Genomic DNA, 15,931 nt, shown 5'->3' with positions numbered 1-15,931 from the left:
GTTTCCCATGTGTCTCCTGCATGCTCACTATTTGCCCCTAATAAGTGAAACAAGTTTAATTGTACAGTAAGGCACCCTTAACAGCTGGGTCCAGTAGCTACTGTCCTCCACTGATAAATACAGGGGAGTCAAAATGTAAAGGTACCACTGCCAGGAAAGAAAAGTATAAGGGTCCATTCACATGTCCGTAGAATGGGTCTGCACCCGTTCCGCAATTCTGCAGAACGGGTGCAGACTCATTCATTCTCAATGGGGACGGAAAGGATGTAGACAGCACACATTCTGCTGTCCGCATCCGCATTTCCGGTCTGCTGCTCCGTACTTCCGGTCCACGGCTCCTGAAAAAAAATTAACATGTCATATTCTGCAATAGCAGACAAGAATAGGCATTTCTATAGGGGTGCCGGCCCAGTGTATTACGGACTTGTGAGTGGACCCTTACAGAGAGTCCATTGCATGGATGCCAAATATCCTCTGGAACCACTAGGTGCAGAGTAAGCAGCTCTCAGCTTTAGCTAACATAGGGTCCAGATCAGTTGACCCTTCTCCGCTAAATGGCAAATGGCAACATGGTCCTACATTGATTTGTAGGCCTCACAGTTCAACAATATCTTATTGGCTCCTTTCCGACAAACTCTTATGAAACTTATTTCGACACTAGCTCTTTGAGATCCAGCAGGCTGTCCCGGCAGGCGCAGCAGTTTTCATCCTGCCGAGAATTGCCGGGTTGCCGGATCTCCACTGATTCCCATTATAGTGAATGGGGCCGGAAGGTGTCAGGTGGCGTCTGGCAGTGCCAAACCCAGACATCTCCAGCGTGGAGCAGCCCGCCGGAGATGGTAAACGCTAATTTGAAACAGGCCTAACAAAGTTACTTTGACCGAACGTATTAAATGTCTTTGTTATTAGGCTAAAGCTATACCAATGCCAAAGTTATCAAACGGCATTAATTCTTTTATCCTTGAAAAGTCTTTCAGACTTCTGTCATCTCTAAGAACAAAGAAATGAACAGAATTATCATTGTTATCAAATTTCCATTCAATTGGGGGCAATTAATTCAAATGATATGCAGCCAGGTATATGAAAGGAATCTAGTCAGAACATGGTATTTCTCGTTCTGATGCACAAAGGCACTCGCCAGGAGAGATGATAATAAAATGACAGAAAGCAAATTGTCATATGTGTATTCTACTTGACCTAACTATGAAAACAACATCAGGGAAATCATTTCACCCCCAGTAAATGTCAGCAGAGAGGTTTGTGCTAGATTTCCATGAGCATGAAAAAAAGACTTGAAGGACTTGCTTATTTTGCTTCTTAAAATCTCCCACAATCTGGTCACTGAGTAGGTATTTTTGTCGCTAATTGTATAAAAACCAGGGAATTCTTTGTCACGGCCTTATTCACACGTCAGTGCTTCCATCAGTGATTTTGAGACAAAACCATGAGTGAAGCCAACAAAGAAATATAGTATATGGGAAAGATCTGCACCTGGTTTTGGCTCACAATCACTGATGGAAATCACTGACGGAACACTGACTGTGTGAATTAGGCTTAAAGGGGTTTTGCCATCACAGACAATGGGGCATATCACTAGGATATGCCCCCATTTTCTGATAGGCGCGGGTCCCACCTCTGGGACCCGCACCTACAACGAGAATGGAGCGGGGAAAGTAGCGAAGGGCGCACTGCACATGAGCAACCGCCCTCAATTCATTTCTATGGGGCCACCAAAAATAGCCGAGCGCTGCCTCGGCTATTTCCGTCTGCCCCATAGAAATAAATGGAAGCGGGGGCCACGCATGCGTGGTGCGCTCACATTCACTTGTATAGGAGCAGCGCTTAGTGGTGGCCGGACCCCAGGAAACCTGGGATCCTCCAGCCAGAACTCTCCCTACTCCGTTCTCGTTGTAGGTGGGACCACCTAGCAATATGCCCCCATTGTCTGTGATGGGAATACCCCTTTAAGGCTTATATACATGGGACTGTGGCTCCCTACAATCTCCAAGCTGTAAAGAGTTCTAATGAAACACTCATAAAAGTGTGTGAGACCCTACTGTACCTCCACAGACCTATGATTTCATACCGGGGAATACAAAAAATTATCCTGTCGGAATCTGTAGTACCTGTGCGCACATATCAGATGCAGTATTACAGATGTATTTTTTCCTACAAGTATTGTTTCCAAGTGATAAAATCTCTGTAATAAAGTACTGTATAGAGCAGGGGTGCACAACGTTTCCTGGTTGGGGGCCACATTGCCAGACTGAACCAATGACGAGGGCCGCAATTAAAATTTAAAGGTGTATTAACAACTGAAATATTGTACTTATGGCATGTTGAACACACATTATATACCATTAATGTCTAGTTACACTTCTAGGACTCCCATCTAATGGGAGAAATACATAAAAAATGCATGTGAGCAGCCACAAGACATAGGCATACATGTCTGTTACCAGATGGTTGGGGGCCGCACAGAATAGTATCAAGGGCCGCATGTGGCCCCCGGGCCGCAGGTTGTGCACCCCTGGTATAGAGGCTTAATATGTATGAAGTACAGAGACACAGGAACTCTGTGCCAACTTCACATGCTCTACTCTAAACAGCTCTGATTTGTCAAAGCAAGGACTCCACACCATCTTTGAAGATGTCTTGTGGTATCTGGCACCACATCATAAGCATAAAATTCTTTAAATCTCATAATTTGAGTGAAAGGCCCTCAATGGAGTTGCCTCTTTTTTTCCCGGCACATCCTACAGATCCTCAATTGGTTTGAGATAATAAGTTCAACACCATTCCTGAACACCATTTGCAGTGTGAAAGGATGTATTGTCCTAACAACAACAGCTACTAGCATTAGGGCACAACATCTTCTTGTTTAGATAAGTGGTAAATTTCAAAGTAACATCCCAATAAAGGTTTCCCAGCAGAACATTTCCCAGAGCATCTGCTGCGCTATTTATGCGATACTCATACACCGTGCCTTCAACATGATGTTAAAGAAAATGTGATAAAGTGTTGGCTCCCAACAGTTGTCCTTGGACCCACAAAACCTGCCATTTTGGAGATGGTCTTGAACCAGTCATCTAACCATCACAAATTGATGCAGTTGATTGGACCTTACACATGCCCATTTTCCATGTTTTCAACACATCATCTTAAAGAACTGACTGTCAACTTGCTGCCGCACCTATTATAACCAGATAATCAATGTTATCAATGTTATGGCTGATCGGCATATACACATATTTTTGCATGGATGATACAAAGATCTTCTTCATATCTCAGCTTGTTTCATTCCCTGACATAAAGTGATGGCTTAAAGTTTGCCTTCTTAATCTTATTAGGATCCCATTTTTCTTTACCTCAAATGCTTTTAGTTTGGAGGAAATGTCTTCTAGAATGTAGATGTGGTCAGCACAGAGGCTTTTCAGCTTGCTCCATTGCTCTTCTATGTCTCTACACTCATTCATGTAGACTACCGTTTTGTCTTCCGGGGCTCGCTTCTCAAGTAACCTGGTTTCGGCATACAGCTTGTCAATACATGGTTTTTGGCTTTCTAATGTCTGTGTAAGAGTCTGATAAAAAATAAGGATTGGATTTAAATGTTAGGATTGTATATATGCTTGTTAAATATTTTGCTGAATAAGAGAATAAAGGATAGAGAGAAAGATAGATAGATAGATAGATAGATAGATAGGATAGATAGATAGAGATAGATAGAGATAGATATAGATAGATAGATAGATAGATAGATAGATAGATAGATAGATAGATAGTGTGGCAATGTGGACAGTGATGTGTACGGTGAAGCCCTGGAAGGGGTGTATATCTCACCTAGGTGAGATAAGTAAAGTCCAGGAAGATGGCGCTAGCTTCAGCAAACCTAGTTGCTGAAGCTATTTTCTTTATTTATTCAGGGCTCAATTCTATTGGATTGGGATTGTAGGTTTGGCAGTGGAACCTCCCAATCCACCTCCTCATTCCAGGGCATGTTTTCCTTTCACCTGAAGTGATCGCAGGTGAGGCCTGCTGTAATCAGGCTGACATAAAACACCTCCCACTGTGTCAGTCTGGGAGGGAGAGCGAGAGTGTTTTGGGAAGCAGAGGCTCTGCGTGTGGTCTCTGTCAGGAGGACTGAGGGACCACAAGGCTTTGAATAGCCTGGAGTTTGGGGGACCACGCGACGCCTGCAGTGAGAGGGTTGTACAGCCACAGTCAGGTGGACTTCTGGGCCCTAGTTCCCCAAAAGGTACTCGTATAGTTACAGCCTGGAGGCTGCTGGATTGCTGTTGGCTGAGGAAAGCCACATGTGATGTCCATGTGTGAACTGTGCTTTACTAGTGAGGTAGGGACGTTTTTTGTTTAGGTAGTGCCTAGACGGGCAGGAGTTTATTTGTATTCTAAGTGTTGGCGGTGCGGGAACCTCACCCCACCCAGTGATGTATAACTGGACTATCCTGTATGAGAACAGTGCCAAAAATAAATGCACAGTTTGGACATGAAAACCCGTTGTCTGGCGAGATATCTGTGAGTGTAACCCCCTGAAAAGAGACAATCCCTTACAATAGATAGATAGATATTTAGATAGATAGATAGATAGTAGAGAGATATATAGATAGAAGATATTTTCATTTAGCAATACAGAACATAAAAGACACATTACAAAAAGTAAAAGTTGGTAGAGATGTAGTTTCTATGGCAACACAGTGTTGTGCAGTAGGGCACACACCTTAAGGCAGTAAGGTGACCCCTATGGCTATGATAAAGAATAACTTGATCGTAATAATGAACCTATTATCCTCTGCAGATAAAAACTCAAGCACTTGTATGAGGATTGAATATCTAACTATGAAAAACACACTTACAGCACATACTGTACACAAATTTATACTGGACAATAGGAAGCAGTTTCGCTTAAGTAATAAGATTATTTTATATTTTTTCACTAGCTTTTAGCTAGAATTTTTGAATTACATAAAAATTGAAAATAACAAGACTGGTGTTGTATGCTGCCAGAGTGTCATGGTGAGTGCCATGGTCAAAAGTAAGAAAGAAAAGAGCTGAAGACCACTCAGGACCAGAGGTAAGAGAGTTATCTTCTGACAATCTAATAGATACTAAAAGGGTTTACCGAAACTTTTATACTGATGACATATTGTCTGGATAGGTCATCAGAATCTGATTGGTGGGCTTAGACAACCAGGATCTCAGCTGATTAGATGTTTGAGAAGGCACCGCTGTTCGCAGTAGCGCCACAGCCTTCTCGCAGCTTTGCCTAAGCCATGTGATGTCACAGGGCCTAGGCGCTTGGAGTCGCGATACCAAGCACAGCCGCTATACAATGTACAGTGCTGTGCTCGGTGAGCTGAGAGAAGGTTGCAGCGTTACTGCAAGCGCCAATGCCTTCTCAAACAGCTGATTTATGGGGGTCCCAGGTGTCAGACCCCCCCACAGATGAGATGCTGATGATCTATCTAGAGGCTAGGTCATCAGTTTAAAACTCTTGGAAAACCCCTTTAAGGCACCTCTACTGATAGTGGTAATAAAAAGAAACGCTAAACGCTTGCTAAAACTCACCTTAGCCTGTTGTAGAGCCACATCTACATTTATGGGATCACAGAGGCCTGTCAATTGTGACTGTAATTTGTGTTGACAATCCATTAAGATTTCTTTTAAAGCTTTCCGGGTGTCTACGTACTGTTGGCTGGGTTGGTGTTCCAGAGCTAGAGGAGGTGAAATACAATCATGACATTTTTACGTTCTTATGGGCTATACTGGTTAAGTGGTAATGCATATATCTTATATTTTGACAGTCCCCGCATATACAGTAATTGGATTTAGAAAAAAATATAACCATTAACCCACCTTTTTGAAACTGTTCAACTTCTCTTTCCATTTGACCCTTCACTCGATCATAGTGGCCAGTGATACTGTTAAGGCTACCTTCAAGAAAAGTAGGGGAGGCTGGCTGGGAACCGAGTGAAAATGCTTTTGATCTCAAATCGTCCACTTCTAAGTAGAGGTCTCGGAATCTGTCAAGCCGTAGCTGTGAATGAGAATATCCCATAAGAATGTAGTATGGGTAAAACAGTAACATTATACAAACACAACTGGGAAACAAATGGGAAACTTAAATGGTGACTTATGTTTCATCTTTTCAGCTGCAGATCCACTGATCCCCAAGCTCCTGTCATCCATGATGGCCGCACTGCTTCTCGGCCTACCTGATTACCCTGTGCATCTGGTAGTCCAGAACACTTCCTGCTTGTCCAGCCCTGCTCTTTGATTGGCCAATCCAAGGACAACAGGAAGTGCCTTGAACAAGAGTTGCTTTACCACATTTGAAATAACTTTACAATCCAATGCTATAGTTATTGAGAGACGTCCTCTGTCTAGAACTATGTTTAGAAAAATCTGATTAATAAAGCAAGCTGAGCTGGACAACAGGAAGTGCCTTGAACAACCAATGGTAGCATAAGAAGTGGTGCAGCCATCTTGGATGGCAGAAGAGGAGCCCGGGAACTGATGGATCTGCAGCTGAAAAATGACAAGGAGGGCACCAGGTAAGTGTTCGGTTTGTATATGATTTCCCATTCTTGAACTAGAGAGTCGCTTTGCCATATTTTAAAGAGGACCTTTCACCCCTCCTGACATGTCTGTTTTAATAGCTTCATGCATTCCCCATGTAATAACAGTTCTGGAGCCTCTATTCGTATGGCTCTATGTTGTGCCATTCCTTTATTATTTGCACTATAAGTTATGAATGAATTGCTATTGGCCTTCAGTAAGGGTACAGAGGGGAGGTAACCAGTTGAGGGGGTGTACCTGCACAGTCTGACTCTATCCAATCAGTGCTGGTATATTCAGACTGTGCAGGTACACCCCCCAACTGGTTACCTCCCCTCTGTACCCTTACTGAAGGCTAATAGCAATTTATTCATAACGTCTAGTAGAAATAATAAAGGAATGGCACAACATAGAGCCATAAGAATAGAGGCTCCAGAACTAATATTACATGGGGAATGCATGACGTTATTAAAACAGGCATGTCAGGAGTGGTGACAGGTCCTCTTTAAATGACTTTAGAATCCAATGCTGCAAATGCTATACTGTAGTCATTGAGAGATGGCCTCTGTCTAGAATTGTTTAGAAAAATCTGATTAATAAAGAAGGCTGAGCTGGAAAATGAATGGCACAGCACAACTACTATGCTGGTTGACAGAAGCCATACTGGGGCCATCACCCCCAGGGTCCCATTGTACAAAATGTGTACCATCTGGTATACCTCCTTTTACTGGATACTGTTGTATCAAACAGCAAAGTCTACTATGTAATTCCATACTTTTTGTTCAGTATAATGGAATACCTGGTCACACCCTATCCAGTTAATATGACCATATGGACACGTTTAGCTATACAGGAGCTATCCCAGCGTACACGCTAAACTAGACGTGGACACAGACTAGGCTTTGCAGCTGAATGATTTACAGTATGACAGACTATGCATACAATGCAGAATGCACACAGGCTTAGACATCAGGGTTGCCATGTAAAGCATCACTATATACCGGTCTGTCTCGGATCAACCGAACTGGGCAGAGAAAAGGCAATACTTTAAGCAAGAGAAGACAAGTATCTAGCATATGGACAATGTTGTTGCATTCTAGTTCATGGGGGGAGAAATAAGACATACAGTACCAATATAATAACTCAAAGTATTAGTATAGGACGAGTCTGAGCATTAGAACTAACAAAACAAAAAAAATCTATATTTCACCTGGAGTTACAATTGAATACAATGGCCGTCTAATTAGGTTAAAAAGAATATCCAGTTACATTCCAAAATAAATTTAAAACTGGATTTATGTGCACAGGGCTCTATACTATGAAGAAGACGGTGCCGCCATTACAGTACCATTTTAATGAGTGTCTTTTTTTTAGCCTACGTAACCATGTAATAGCATTCACAGTGAGAGATGTCTGTGTGTGCAGAAGCTGTAATGGGAAGAGGACTTGCTGAGAAGACACAACCTGTATCTGCACGATATACACGGGTATCTAATGGAGTGTTACCGTTATATCACTGATATCAGTCATCTGTGTCTGGGGACATGCAGGGAACACACAGATCACGCCCTAGCCTAATCACCAGTAAAGGAAAATACATTCATACATACATTTAATGAAATACAGAAAAGAAGAAGAAAAAAAGAGAAAAAAAGAAAATGAGCACTTCTCTTCTATGAATCAAAAACAGCTTTAAAGGGGTATTCCGGTTATAACAAGTTATCCGTTATCTGGTGTACCCTGCTATCTCCGACATTCCCATAGAAATGAACGGCGCGGCAGCGCACTTCTCCAACTAGCCACTCCGTCTATTTCAAGGGGCTCCACAGGGTACAGGGCCCCCATTCTTGTGATCGGTGGGTGTCCCAGTGGCAAGATCCCCAACAATCTGATAGTTATAAGCTATCTTGCAGATAACTTGTTAACGGATTACCCCTTTTAATGCGCCTCTGTGCTTTTTGAAAACTTTTGATTTGTTGTAGCAACATATCAAAATGTTGATCATTGGGGTTGTAAGCATTGAGACCCCCACTAATTGCTAGGACAAGGAGAAAGAAGCACTCACATAGCACATTCTCCCCTTACTGGAGTAGAAGGAAGAGTGACGGACTCCAGAGAAAGTCTATGGTCCAGTCTAGATCCGTTTCCTGCAGGAAGGAGAGAGCAGTGCACTATGCAAGTGCATTTCTCTCCTCAATGATTGGTGCGGATCTCAGCACTCGCAACCCCACCGATTCAAATCAAAAAATTTCCAAAATTTCCACTTTAAGTTGGGTTCACATATAGGTTTTTATTGGTGTTCTTGTACACTTTTGTAGTTTTAGAATAGTGGCATTTTTTATTTTTTTTTGCACTTGAGGTTTTTGGTCCATTGTTTTTTTTTCTTTTGGAGTTTTGCTTCCTTTTTTTGGCATTTTGACACATCCTTCTCTATAGAAGAAAAATGGCAGAAAAAAACTTGGGTCACAGTTGTTTAGAAAAAAAAAATGCTGCTAAAAATCACTGCACAAACAGCCTTTTTTTAGAGGTGGTAAACTGGCAGACAAATTTCTGACACTGACAGGCCCTATAAACATATTTAGTTATTCCTATGCAGTCATAGATCTATTAAAGTGTATTCCAATGATATAAGAGTACCCCCTGTCCGCATTGTAAACCATGTAAAAACAATATTATATTGATCTGTCAATCACATTTCTTTATGCCCAAGGGGCGTTTTTTCTCCTACCTTCGTGCCCAGCCGCGCCTCAACTGTTGATTCCTAGTGCCGCCCAGCTCATTATTATTCACTGCGCTGGACGGCTCTTACATTCCCCGATCCTGTCAGTTGCCGCGCATGCCCGATAGATACTTATGGGCATCGGCCTCAATCGGACCATCTGCGCATGCGCCGGCACCTTCCCAAGCCTGCAATTGAATCCAGCGCCCGAGAAAAGAGCGCTGGATTCAATTACAGGCTTGGAAGGGTACTGGCGCATGCGCAGATGGTCCGATTGAGGCCGATGCCCATAAGTATCTATCGGGCATGCGCGGCAACTGACAGGATCGGGGAATGTAAGAGCCGCCCAGCGCAGTGAATAATAATGAGCTGGGCGGCGCTAGGAAACGACAGTTGAGGCGCGGCTGGGCACGAAGGTAGGAGAAAAAACGCCCCTTGGGCATAAAGAAATGTGATTGACAGATCAATATAAAGTTGTTTTTACATGGTTTACAATGCGGACAGGGGGTACTCTTATATCATTGGAATACACTTTAATAGATCTATGACTGCATAGGAATAACTAAATATGTTTATCGGGCCTGTCAGTGTCCCTTTAAAGCGCAGCATTTCAAAAGTTGGAAGGTGACATTTCTCTCAGGGCATCAAGTCCCAATTTCGCCCAGTTAGGCCTCATTCACGCGTCAGTGTTTCGGTCAGTGATTTCCATCGGTGATTTTGAGCCAATACCAGGTGTGGCTCTTTACACAGAACAGGAGCAGATCTTTCCCTTAGATCTTATGGCTTTGGAGGGTCCACTCCTGGTTTTGGCTCACAATCACTGATGGAAATCACTGACCAAAACACCGATGAGGCTTTATGAAAAGGGTTAAATGGAAAAAGTCAGCAGAGTTTTGGTACATACGTTATGATGCAGAAATGTCGTAGTGTATATTATTACCTGTCTCGCCTCCTTTAGTGATTGTAGTGGAAGCTCCTGAGATGGTAATGGCTGAGTATGTAACCATTCTTCCTCCTGTCTTAGCTTTTCTTCCAGAATATCTAAGTCTTTGAAATAGGCAGTAATAGAGTCCTGGTACAAGACCCCCTTATTAAGTTCTTGTATTTGGCTGTCTATGTTGCTCCATTCAGACGTTAACCTGTCCAATGAGCCTTTCAAGTCCTCTTCTGGTAGATCTTCTGTAACAATACACATGAAACCCAATTTAGTATAGGGAATGACAACTGATGATCACAGGAAATAAATCTCTATATCTCTATATAATCTTATAAAAATCCCTCCAAAAGACATCTACAGCTTGGGTACAGCAGAGGGCGCCCTACGCTATAGAAACAGAGACCTCTACATCACCAAGATAAATGACATCTAAGTTAGGAAATGGAATTTTAGAGGGCAAGAGGGAGATTTGGATATAATTGCAAGATACCATGAAAGGACTGGAATGCAGGTCCTACATGAAATGCACAATGAAAATATAGTATGAAAATGCATGTTACAGACATATTCTTTCAGAAAGGTTCAGCCAAATGCCTACGGCTGTGGTTTTGCTTTATTTTTTTACAATGGCTTGCTGAAAAAAAGTAAGTCCCAAAAACACCACTGAAATACAAGATGCTGGAAATTTGATGTAAGTTAAAAAGCAAGCTTTTTCAGGAATGTTTTGGCCTCCAAAAAACACCAAACCAAATTGTTGTGTAAAGGACACCTAACAGTGCCACAGTAAACCACAACCTGCCACGGGTCTAGTTAAGGCTTCTTCACATGCAATTTATTAAACACATAAAACAGGCTATGAATTTCAAGGTTTTTTTTATGGTGTTCATTACAAGCATTTTTAGAGGCAGTTCTTATTTTTACACTACATGCGCAAATTGCAGATCCGCAAAACAAAAAACCGGATGACATCCGTATGCCATCCATTTTTTTTTTTTGTGGATCCATTGTAACAATGCCTAAAACGGACAAGAATAGGAGATGTTCTATTTTTGTTTTTGCGGGGCTACGGAACGGAAATACTGATGCGGACAGCACACGGTGTGCTGTCCGCATTTTTTGCAGATCCCTTGAAATGAAAGGGTCCGCATCCTATCCGCATAAAAAAACGGAACAGACACGGAAACAAACAATGTTTGTGTGCATGTAGCCTTAGCAAACATTTTTTTCAAGGCTTAGAATAATCTGCTACAGGCTAAATTCCCAGGAGTCTATTCAGTCCAGGAAACATGATCCGCTTGTCAGCTGTATTTCATGGACAGAACACCGCTCCTCTGCTCCTTCTGTACTGACGGTTCAGTAGACCTGTGGTCAGACAGCATCATAAATCATTACAAGGCTGTGAGTTCGGAGCAGCGGAGAAGTGTTCAGCCTGGGAAATACAGCTTTCACACGGATCATGTTTCCCACACTGTGAAATTGGCCATGGACTTTAAATTAACATCCAGCTGCATTGCTTTTAACCGAAAAATGGTGAGAAAAATGTCAATGAAACTGCTGTGTGATTTCTGACGTACAGCCTCCACTGACAAGAAGGGTGTTAACAAGTTGGCATTTATTATTAACAGGGTTTTCTGAGATTCTAAAATTGGTGAACTTCCTTCGTCAAGCACAGCGCCATCTATTGGACTGTGGCTATTACAGCTCAGCCTCTTCTGAGCCACATGACCAATGAACTTGGTATCACAGGCTTAGGAAGATAGGACATCAATATCAAAATCCCGGAGAAACCTTTTAATGAACGTTAAACCCTCAAAGTTATGGCCTGCTGAAAACAAGTAACAAAAAATAAAAAAGTGGTGAAAGATGAAAATGACAAAAACCGTTCAGTTACTTATCCAAGTTATAACTCAGAAAGGCAAAAGCACATTTTCAGTTCAATGCACTATGCAGTTTGACTTTATCAATGGCCCCGATGTCAACATGAAGGAGTTAGTTACATTTTAACCAAACTTAACTGCATGTCTAGTTATGCAATATGTTCATATCATTTAGACACGGAAGCACACTGCAGTAGTATCAACCTGAGCCCATCCCAATGATAAGCAAAAAAAAAAAATCCCGCCCCACACCATAGTATTCCATTGCTTTAAGCGACATAATAGTACTGTGCTATGATGGCACAGGGTCAAGAGCTGTGCCCATGCCATCATTTGCGATTGCCAGCTGTATTATACAGCTGCTTCTTCGCTCTCACTGCTGGGATTGGAGTTAACTCCGCTCCTGGCATTATAACTCCACGGTTAATAATATATATATTAGAATGCCGCGGTTAATGGTGACTTTGGCATCTAAGTCATTATTCTCTTAAGTGCGTCTTATAGGGCGAAAAATATGGTAGATATATCTCTCTCTAGAGAGTGGAGAAGGGAACTGGGGGAGGGGCGTTACATACCATAGAGCTAATTATTAGCTGGGCTGTGTGAGAGGGATTATTTTTTTATGCAGGGGAGAAAGAGCTGTTTGTAATGCACTCCTGGGAGATGCAGGTGCTTGACGGTCACATGGGACGAGCTGCTGCCCACCCACAGGAAGGGAAGAGACAAGAGCCCCAGAATTGCTATGAAAAAAGTAAATAAATACTGTTTTGCATTACTCCAGGTATTTTTATTTTTAAATAATTCATGGGATACTCCCTTTAAAGGATGTCAGCTACAAGTTAAATGATATGAAATAGCTAAAAAAAAAAAGTACATGCGTTTGAGGAGGGGGTAGATTTCGAAATCAGAAAAAATATTCAATTTTAGACGACTGCATTCCCAAAGGGGAAATTAAGGGCCAAAGCATCTCTGGTCATGAACGGATTACGTTATAATTCAGGTCAGTGGATACCTGTCAGCAGGCATAGGCTATGGGCTGGAGCCTGAGCAGTTCATAAACCGAGCAATGTGTTGGGGGTGTTGCCTGGCGCAATATTTTCCCTTTATGTTCATATACTACAATGTAATCATTAAGCAGCAACATAGCCTGTATCTCCATATTCATTTAATATTGCAAAGACATCACACAGACATTACACAGTTCTGGCCTCCAGAAATCTAGGGAGTCCAGAGGTTAATCATGAGCCTCGTCATCGGCTAACCACAAGGGTCTCTTCCAGTACAAACAGGCTAAGAACCCCGGGTACAGGGTTCTCCAGGGGAAAGGCTCCTTTACCATGGAGTAAGTGGACCTGTTCCTCACATAGTGAAAGAAAAAAAGCAGCTAAAAGACAAAAAGAGTCTGGTGGTTGTGGACCAGATAGGATTTTGCACCTAAATTAGATTTAAGTAAGCAATATACAGCAAATAAGGAAATTGGATGTTCTCATTTTAGGCCACATTTGTCCTCTACACTCTCTATCACAGTGTCTGATAAGAACATGAGCTACACTGAAAGTGCGGGAGACATGGGAATAAAAGTCCTACCCGGGAAGATTAGATTTGATAACTTTCATGTACAAAGAGTTATCATGTGAGAAGATGAGGTTAAAGGACAACTCCACCATTGGAAGACCTTCATAAACTCAATGTGTACTAGTTAGCAATGGGCTACAAAGGCGAACAGTGGAGATACATTTACTTTTTCTTTGGGAGTACAATACTGATGACCTAGCGTCTGGATAGGTCATCACTATCAGATTGGAGGGAGTCTGACTCCTGGCACCCCCACCGATCAGCTGTTTGAAGCTGTGAGGAGTTCCACGGTCTCTTCACAGCATAGCACACACAGCGCTGTACACTGTGTAGTGGCTGAGCTTGGTATTGCAGCCAAAACCCATTTACTGGAACTGAGCAGCACCTAGGCCAGGTGACTGATGAACGTGACGTCACTGGCCTAGGAAGAGGCTGCAGCCTCTAAAAAACAGCTGATTGGTTAAGATGCCAATAGTCGGATGCCCACCGATCTGATAATGATGACCTACCCTGGGGATAGGCCATCAGTATTGCACTCCCAGAAAACCCCTTTAAGCTTAGACTGTCTAGACTGGTACCACATTTATCACAGGGGCTCAGGCTGGATGGTACATCTGGTGCGGGGATGGACACTTTTGTCACGCTGTATACCAACTATTGGTTGGCTTAGTTTGGGACACAGATATTTTTGCCCAAACCTTTCAGGCAATATGGTGCATATTAGGTCGCACTCTTTTCCTGAAAAACCACTCCCCTTTTCATTAAGGCTACTTTCACACCTGCATTAGGTGCGGATCCGTCTGGTATCTGCACAGACGGATCCGCACCAATAATGCAAACACTTGTATCCGTTCAGAATGGATGCGTCTGCATTGTCCTTTAAAAAAAAAGTCTAAGTCAAAACGGATCCGTCTCAACTTACATTGAAAGTGAATGGGGGACGGATCCGTTTTCAATTGCACCATATTGTGTCAGTGAAAACGAATCCGTCCCCATTGACTTACATTGTAAGTCAGGACGGATCCGTTTGGCTCAGCATCTAGAGCGGAATGGAGGCTGAACGGAGGCAAACTGATGCATTCTGAGCGGATCCTTATCCATTCAGAATGCATTGGGGCTGAACTGATCCGTTTTAAACCGTTTGTGAGATCCCTGAAACGGATCTCACAAACGGAATTCAAAACGCCAGTGTGAAAGTAGCCTTAAGGGGTTGTCCTTCCATTAATATTGATGACTTATCGTCAGGATAACGGCTCATGCACATGACTATGTATTTTGCAGTCCGCAAAACACGGATCCGCAAAAAAAGCAGATGACATCCATGGGAATTCCATGTTGCTTCCTTTTTTTTTTGAGGATCCATTGTAACGATGCCTCTACTTGTCTGCAAAATGGACAACAATAGGACATGTTCTATTTTTTTTTGCGGAACGGACATCAGGACATACCGCCACGGAATGCACACAGAGACATTTCTGCATTTTTTGCAGCCCCATTGAAATGAATGGTTCTGCATATGGGCTGTGTAATTACAAGTACTTGCTCTATTCAGTTGAATAGAAAGGGGTACCTGTATTAGATTGCACTTGTGCAGTATACGGGCTCATTGACACGACCAATGGTGTCCCGTTCCCGTATTGCGGACTGCATTTGCGGATCCGAAATACAAGGGCACCATTCTGTTGTCATTCCGCATCACGGATGCGGACCCATTCATTTCAATGGGTCCGCAAATCCGGAGATGCGGAACGGTGCAGAACTGAAGCACGAAACAGAACACTACGGAGTGCTTTCAGGGGGTTCCGTTTCATGCCTCCGCACCGCAAAAAGATAGAACATGCTCTATCTTTTTGCGGAACGGATGTATCGTGGAACCATTCAAGTGAATGGGTCTGCGATCCCCATGCGCCTGCCCCACGGATGGTGCCCGTGCATTGCGGACCACAATTTGCGGTTCACAGCAGGGGCACGGGACACCAACGGTCGTGTGAACAAGCCCTAATGAAGAGGAAGCAGCGCTCGCATGGAGAGCCACCTCCTCTTCAAACAGCTGATCGGCGGGGGTGTTGGGTGTCGGACCCCCACCGATCAGATATTGATTGCCTATCCGAACAATAGGTCATCAAAATTAACGGCTGGACAACCACTTTAAGCCTCACCCCCTTGTTGCCCTTAGCGCTGATAATTTCTCTAGATGCACCAAACCGCAACACATTTTGGTGCAATTTATGCCAAAATGTAACTGCAGTC

General features: G+C 42.9%; 1 protein-coding gene across 6 annotated transcripts in view; it reads right to left on the bottom strand.

The window, feature by feature from the left end:
• Positions 1–15,931, bottom strand: part of LOC122934420 (utrophin-like) — a 616,199-nt gene that overhangs the window by 460,490 nt on the left and 139,778 nt on the right. For all 6 annotated transcript variants that reach the window (XM_044289868.1, XM_044289864.1, XM_044289866.1 and 3 more), the window contains 4 exons: positions 10,233–10,471; positions 5,872–6,052; positions 5,584–5,729; positions 3,369–3,581 (listed from right to left, as the gene is read on the bottom strand). In XM_044289868.1, coding sequence (XP_044145803.1) covers positions 3,369–3,581; positions 5,584–5,729; positions 5,872–6,052; positions 10,233–10,471 — 779 coding nt within the window. The remainder of the gene's footprint in view (positions 1–3,368; positions 3,582–5,583; positions 5,730–5,871; positions 6,053–10,232; positions 10,472–15,931) is intronic.

The sequence above is a fragment of the Bufo gargarizans genome, chromosome 4, assembly GCF_014858855.1.
Source record: "Bufo gargarizans isolate SCDJY-AF-19 chromosome 4, ASM1485885v1, whole genome shotgun sequence".
Classification (NCBI taxonomy): Eukaryota; Metazoa; Chordata; class Amphibia; order Anura; family Bufonidae; genus Bufo; species Bufo gargarizans.
Note: the sequence above shows the minus strand (reverse complement) of the source record. Positions and strands in the feature narration are given on the sequence as shown.